The sequence below is a fragment of the Alnus glutinosa genome, chromosome 7 (assembly GCF_958979055.1).
Source record: "Alnus glutinosa chromosome 7, dhAlnGlut1.1, whole genome shotgun sequence".
Classification (NCBI taxonomy): Eukaryota; Viridiplantae; Streptophyta; class Magnoliopsida; order Fagales; family Betulaceae; genus Alnus; species Alnus glutinosa.
In genome coordinates, this window is record NC_084892.1 from 15,159,509 (window position 1) to 15,167,384 (window position 7,876).

At 37.0% G+C, this 7,876-nt stretch overlaps 1 protein-coding gene across 2 annotated transcripts in view; it reads left to right on the top strand.

The window, feature by feature from the left end:
- Positions 1–7,536, top strand: part of LOC133872797 (uncharacterized) — a 29,966-nt gene extending 22,430 nt beyond the window's left edge. The window contains exons 5-10 of one of the 2 annotated variants that reach the window (XM_062310409.1): positions 148–216; positions 1,091–1,206; positions 1,328–1,382; positions 6,544–6,664; positions 6,982–7,040; positions 7,152–7,536. In XM_062310409.1, the coding sequence (XP_062166393.1) occupies positions 148–216; positions 1,091–1,206; positions 1,328–1,382; positions 6,544–6,664; positions 6,982–7,040; positions 7,152–7,253 (522 nt within the window). In that variant the 3' untranslated portion in view covers positions 7,254–7,536. Of the gene's footprint in view, positions 1–147; positions 217–1,090; positions 1,207–1,327; positions 1,383–6,543; positions 6,665–6,897; positions 7,041–7,151 lie in introns of both variants that reach the window. The other variant, XM_062310408.1, reaches the window with a different exon arrangement.
- The last annotated feature ends 340 nt before the right edge of the window (positions 7,537–7,876 follow it).

Consider the following 7,876-nt stretch of genomic DNA (forward strand, 5'->3'; position numbering starts at 1 on the left):
TACATGGGGTATTGATTACTCATATTGCTCTACAATCTAATGGGAATGTTATTTTTATGATTTAAACCTTTCGTCTTTTAAAAATTTGTCTCAATAAACTTGTTACTTTATATTGTCCTTGATGCTCTAATTTTTGTGTCCTTTTAGGAAGAAAGACTCAGAAATCTACGGCGAAGGCTTGAAGTTCCCTTTGATGGTTCTCGTGTGGAGCATCAAGTAGGTTCTTCCTGTTTTACTTCTTTGTGATCATTTATTTGGGACATATGCTATCTGTCCTTGATTTGTATCTTCTTATGAGATCTTAATGTTGAACTCTTGAATTAAGCTGTAGAAGTCAGTGTCATTTATTTATTTTTACTTTATTGATTAGGGAAGGTAGATATGAAGCCACAAAAATATTTAAAAATTTGCATGAAGCCATTGGAACATTGTCATTACATTTGATTGAGGTGCAATATAGATTCTTTCCGTTTGGACTTCTGATGACTATAACATCAGCCTTACTACCATGTAAAAGGATCTTTTTTTACCGGTGATACGAGTCATGTCAGCCATTACGTGTTTCCTAGTGTTAAAATCCCTGTCAGGTTAATATTTCCAGATTTTACTGTGCTGTAATGATGCTCAACTCTCTGTTGCATGCAAAATACACAAGCTGAATGCTCTTCATCTAAATGTATGGCCTGATCATCCCACTTGTCTAGAAAATTATTCCAGTAAAAATCATTCCAGTTTTGATACGTGTTCTCCATCATAATGCCTCTGTACATCTAATGGGCTGTTATTTGTTTCATGCCTTTTTTAAAGTGAAGATAATTTGGATTACCTAAATTCAGGACCTGTATCTATTTATTCTAAACTAGTCTAAACATAATTTTTGAGTTTCTGTTGTTCGATTAAAAGCGTCTTTGTACACATCTTGGTTTGTCTAACACTTGTAATCTAGCATATTTTTTATGCGCATTGGAGATGGATTCATGAATAGAGTGCTGTACAAGTAGAAGACTTGCTAGAGAAAGAAGAGTTTTTCAATCTAATTTTTCATGTTCATATTCCTTCAGTGCATAGAAACTGAATATCTGGATTGCAGGATGCACTTAAATTGTTGTGGAGGTTGGCATATCCTGATAGGGAGCTCCCATCTCTTAAATCGGAGCTTTGGAAGGAAATGGGTTGGCAAGGCCCAGACCCTTCAACAGATTTTAGGTATGCAGAAGAACTTGTATGAGTACTAAATCTTAAAGAGTCGAAACATGTTATTGTGATTTCTTCCTGAGGATCTGATCTATATTATACTAAAACACGAAGTTATCAACTCGGTTTGCAGGGGTGGGGGTTTTATATCATTGGAGAATCTGATATTTTTTGCCCAGAAGTATCCGGTTTGTTTACTACATCCATATATAAGCACCACTTGCATGAATCTGAATCTTTCATTCTAAATAGCTACATTGGTGCTTCAGCTTCCTTCTTTCTTTCGATGTACTTTCAAGGTTTATTTCATCCTTTTGGTTGATTAAGTTAGTACTATACCATGGTCTCAAGTCCCGCTTTCTTATATGATTTATTATATCGCATTAGTCCTCATCTTTTAAATGGTCTATCCATTTGTAGTGAAGATGATTACTGCATCAATAAGCATTTGAATGTACCGTACAGCCAAGTACACAATAAAAGAGGGGGCAGATAGGAAAAAGAGGCTTAGTTGTGGGGATAAAGCATTATGGTTTATGATTTAACCAAAAAATGTGGTTGTAGACAGAGCAGAAATAGGAGTTATTTCGCCAATCCAGAATAGCTAAGGTACTATTATTTCTAGTGCGATTAAGGAGAGTGGGTAAGGTTCTTTCAGCTGTTACACAGCAAAAATTTCAAAGTTGTAGAATGTGTGATTATGACATCTGAGAATTTAACTGTCGTGTGGTTGTACATTTTACTGTCAATGTAACATAAGGAATTTAACATTTGGCATGTTCCATATTCTGAGTTATATAAGAAATTGTTGAGGTTGGAATAGTGTTTAAGTAGTGACAGATATGTCTGGTTAAATATTAAGCCATTAATGACGGTGACATTGTGGATAAAGGCTTGGTTGTAGGAAGCAAAAGCATGGGTGTGTTGGCCTGGTAGTAATAAACAAGCATTCTGTAGTAAACACCTTTCAGTTATTGTTTCATAAACACGCAAAGAATTGAAGAAACAAAAGAAGGAATATGGAGGATATCATTATTCTGATAATTTCCCTTTTGGTGCAGAAGTTGGTTTTTATAGTGGGTGAACCACAGAAATAGATATGGTTGTGTGTCATTAGTAGTTGTGAGAACCCTACTATTTAAGAGCATATAGTCAACCTTAGAAGAGCAAATTTGGTTATTTTAAAGAGCTTTGTTCTTATAATGGGTAGAAAACCTCAAAATATTATTGGTTGTGTCCTTGGCAGTTGTTGGAACCCTTATGATGTAAGAGCAACTAGTTAATCTTAGAAGTGTAAATTTTTGGGCAAATTCAAAATTAGTCCTTGGGTTATTGCCCAACTACAAGTAGCTGCCTATGTTTTTAATCTTGCAATCAACTACAAGAGTTTTGCTTGATTTTCAAATTACTAATTTTGGCACTATTCTATCAATTATTCTATTTCACCGTGTGAAATTCTAATTATAACAAAAAAAAAAAATTAAAATTACAAAAATAAGTAAAGCAGCAAAAAATTACAAAAAGAAGTCTGAAAAAAATCACTTGGGGTGGAGGGGAGGTCACACTCGGCCCACTTGCGCAGAGGGCGTGGGATGCTAGTTGGTGGAGGTGGTTGGGTCACGGAGGGCCCCCTTCATTTGCTTTTTGCTTATCTTTTCTATGTTTCGCTTTCCATCTGTGCTTTCTTTAAGCATTCTTGGAGCTCTAGACTGTTCTCATTGTTGCTTGTTAGTTTGGAACCCCTCTAAAAGGGGTTTTTTTGAGGTGAGATCCTATTTTTGGAGTGCTTATTAGGAAAAATGGCCCATCATTTCCGTGGAAGAGTATTTGGCATGTTAAGGCTTTGACTAGGATGGCTTTTTTTGTATGGTTAGCAGCTTTGGATAATATTTTGACGCATGATAACTTGTGTAAGAGGAATGCCGTAGTGATTGAGTGGTGTTGTATGTGTAAGAAGAATGAGGAGTCTATTGATCATCTGTTGCTTCACTGCGAAGTCGCCGGTGATCTTTGGAGTTACATTCTTATCCTATTTGGGGTAGAGTGGGTTATGCTACGAACGATGTTGGAGTTGTTGACTAGTTGGGGTGTGTCGGTTGGGTATGGTTGTGCTAAAGAAGCTTGGCGGTTAGCTCCATTGTGTTTATTGTGGTGTATTTGGCGGGAACGGAATGCGTGGCTCTTTGAAGATGTAGAAACATCAATGGTGGAGCTACAGAAGCGTTTGCTTAATATTTTATATATTTGGATAGTGTCCCATCATTGCTTGAATGATTTTACTTATGTAAACTTTTTAAATTTATTATCTTCTTGTCCCATTTAGGGGCTTTTTTGTATACTTTCCGTGTATAAGGGTTGCGCCCCTCTGCGCTTTTAATGAATTGAATTACAATTACTTATTAAAAAAATATTTTTCTTTTTTCCTAACTGAACATTATTGATTCAACATTTTGCAAGGGGACTAAATGTTGTTGCTTCCTTGCTACTGCAAAACTAGTCTCAACTTTCATTCTATTGAGAAAAAAGGAATGAAAAAAAAAAAAAGAGTGAGAAGAGAGAGACAGTCAGATAGAGTTCCACAAATAAGCCTATACGAACCAAAAGATAAATTCACAAGCTCCATAATATTTATTTGAAGAATACCCGTATGAGATTTTGATAGATTATAACCTGTAATTGAAGAATGCAATCCACCATGTGGAGGGGGTTGGACTGTGGAGACGGGATTAAAACAAGCCCAAGGCTGTGAGAAGAGTGGAGCCCAATCCTTTCTCCATTCTCAGAAGCCGAAGCTTAATTTTAGGAAACCAATATGAAAGAACTGCCTTGGATGGGCTCAGTTCATTTTTCTGTCTTACTCTCCGACAAACTGAGTGTCTAAGTGGGTGGATTGTGTGGTTTTCAATTGGTAAAATTCTTTGTAACGTGAATCGATGTGTTGAGCCTGTAATTGAAACTTCTACTTTGCAAAAATACTTTGTGGCCTACATTTCCACCAGTCAGGTGTAAGGTCATATATGTATTCAGGCTTTGACTTTTAATGGTGGGCTCATGTAATTTCATTGAAAATATGCTTTTGAGTGAACCAGTGGCAGTGATGTACTTGCTTGAGCTATCATTTGTGTTAGCATGGAATGCATAAGCGTGTTTGGGGTTGAGTGGGTTATGCCACGAACGGTGTTGGAGTTATTGAATAGTTGGGGGGCGGCAATTGGGAGTGGTCATGCTAAAGAGGCTTGGCGGTTAGCTCCTCTATGCTTGCTGTGGTGCATTTGGAGGGAGTGGAATGCTCGTCTGTTTGAAGATGTAGAGACACCTATGGTGGAGCTACGGAAGCGGTTGCTCAATACTTTATATTCTTGGATAGCGCCACATCATAGTTTGAGTGTCTTTACTTTTGTAGATTTTTTAAAATTATTTTCTGTTCGACCCTTTTAGGGGCTCTCTTGCATACTTCCTGTGTATAAGGGTTGCGCCCCTTTGCGCTTTTCAATAAATTGCTTTTACTTATCAAAAAAAGAAAGGAAAAAAAAGAATGTGCTAGTGGTCTTTGGATGAAGTGAAACCTCCCATAAACAAAGGGTAGAGGGTGAGGTCATGGGATTGATCCACTATGAGTGCAAGCATTACATTTTCCTAGTAAAATAAAACATGTATATTAGGAACGTGATGAAATCCATGTTTAGTTTTTGTATTTGGCTTAATGGTCACTAAAAAGAGAATTGTCTCGTCAAATTTCCCACTGAAATTTCGTCACTTTGAAATAACATTTCTTGGCAGAAATTGGAGCACCCTCTTGTAGCAGTGGTCCAGGACCAGGAGAAAACCGGTCTTTGACAATTAGCGACATTGAGGATTTAGCAAAATTTTCATTGTTCCTTATAGCTTCTCAACAAAGCAGTCGTAACATTCTTCCCCCCCCCCCCCCCCCCCCCCCCCCCTCTTATTTTTGGTGGGGGGATAATATGAACCCTATCCTTCCACATTTATCTGCTGAATACCTTGAGAGCCCATAACTTCTTTCAGATTGTGTAAGAGATTGCTTCTGAACAGGCTGATCTTTTTGCCTGGATGATTAGCCAATTAAGGCATTCCGATTTTATGGTAAAACCTCTTCATTAGGAAACAGCCACATCTTTTTTTCTGCACTGTGTATCAGTGGAGGTTGAATAGAAGGATAGGACCTCACAATCCTCGTATCAAGTAGCTGAAAATAGATTAAAAAACACACCTACCATTAGACACTGAAAATAGATCAAGTTTGATCTTTGATATTAAACATGGCTATTTAGCATTAGACACTGAAGAAGCTATGCCACTGTCGCTTGGATAGATGAAAGCAATGAGGAGCCTGTCTATCATTTAGAAAGGTAGTTCTATAGCAATTCCCCTCCCTCAATTGTAGGACCTTTACTTGCAGGAAGCATTAGACACTTAAGGAGCCATGCCGTTGTTTCTCATAGGGGAGAAAGAGATATCTTAGGGGCAGGTCTGGACAGGAAGTCACTGGGTAGTACTCTAGGTAATTTGGGTAAGTTTTGGAGATCCTGTCAAATCAAAGAGAATGAATATATCATTCAGAATGCTAGTTCTATTGCTATACCTCTCTTCTTTGTACGCCTCTTTGCTTTTGGAAGCAATTCAATCCCATGAAGATGCCTTTTCAGGACCAAGAAACAAGTACAGGTCTTCTGAGTTCACATTGTACTGTTTGTTTTCCCGACCCTAGCAGCATTTCTATTGCATCACATGACACAGTTGCAGTTCCCTCCAGTATTGAATTGTGCTGTTGAGGCAGGTCTTAGTGCCTACTTTGGCATTGATCTCGAGACATACCAAAACTTGTGCCTTCTGTAGCTTAGTGGTCTAAGGTGTATCTACCATTGTCATATCTTGGGCTAAGATTTATTGGCATTAGATTAAAAATTTAAGCCAGCCAAAGTGGGGGAATTTTAAATTTTTTTACGTGTAGGAAAAAGTTGATAAGCCGTTAAGAGTTGTAGAAAAAAATTTGTGCTAATATTAAGAGCTACTCTCTTTAACCTCATTTACTATTTTTCAGTATTGTTTATATACCTATGCAATATGTTTTTGGGCATTCACAAAGATGAGACCAAGAAGGGGAATTCGTTTTATACAGTAGTATAGGAAAGTCTCTATTCATTCCGTAGTGTGCTTTAACAGGAATATTTCCTATGCTTGCTTGAGTCTCTGCATGAGAATGTTTTCCTGCAACCAATTACATTATTGGAGAAGCATAGCAGACTTTGTGGATGAATTCATATCATATGTACATTTAAAACAGGAAAGGGTTAACTGAAAACACTTGTTAATATTTTTCTATTACAGGAAACATTCCAGAGAGTGTTGCACAAACAAGATGGAACTAGAGCTGAGTGGGAATATCCTTTTGCTGTTGCTGGGATCAATATTTCATTTATGTTGGCCCAAATGTTGGATCTTCAATCAGGTAATATGAATTTCTCAAACCTCTCATCACACAGACCAGATGCTGAAAAATGTTCCGGCTGTAATGAATGCTGGACAATAAAGCAGAACATCCTAAGACATTTCTATGGCAGAGCATGACACTTGGTTTTTAGCTGCATCTGATACCAAACAGACTTCACGGTCGTTTTAAATTCTAATGCTTTATTTATGAAGAATGCAGGGAAACTGTTTATAGATTTATTTATTTTGCAGGAAAGCCAACTTCTTTGGCTGGCATTCGCTTTTTAGAATTGCTTAATGAAGATGAAATGGCATTTGATAACCTCTATTGTGTAGCCTTTCAAATGATGGATGCTCAATGGCTCGCAAAGCATGCGTCTTATATGGAATTCAATGTAAATCATTTTAACATGTCATATCACGAGCATATTCCCTATAATGAAGTGTGTTCTTTTTCCCCTTAATGAAATCTGCCATTGCTTGTAATTCTTATTTTGTGTTTCCAGGATGTTCTCAAGTCTACAAGAACTCAGTTAGAGCGCGAGCTTGCGCTTGAAGATGTCTCCGGCGTGAGAGATTTACCAGCATACAACCTCTTGAAAGCATAGTCCACTATACTTATATTAGTTCCTTGACCATCATATTTTTCTTTTTTCTTTAAATTTTGTTACATAAGTGTGTCCATATCTCAGAAATCACACCAAGGCATATATAATTTTTTTTTTCATCTCATATTGTAATGTTAAAATAGAGCTTGTAATGCCCCAGATTCATGTGGGTCTGCATTTATATTTTTCGATTCTTTCCTTTCCTTTAACATACCTTTAGTTTTATTAGATTGTCTTTTTCTTTTCAAGTGGGACATATCAATATTCAGGAAATTTTTCTGCATCTTTCTCTTCCTACCAAGGTCATAGTGGACTCGTTCAAAAAAAAAAAAAAAGAAGTCAATAGTGGACTCATTTCCTGTAAGATTAGTATGTGACAGCACGCTCTAATGGTAACCATTCAAGAGAGAGACGTTCTCTTTTGAACCGAGGCCCTTTTTGTAAAGCTCCGACTTTTATAATGAGTCACAAGTGGAATAAGCTCATTTCATGTGGCGCTAATATCTTTTTATTCTTGCAGTGGAACATTTCATGTATCTTCTTTTTCTTTTCTTAATTTTGAAACAAAAAAACTCAGATGAAGTAATATATCAGAACTCAAAACTGAAAGGCATTTTATACAT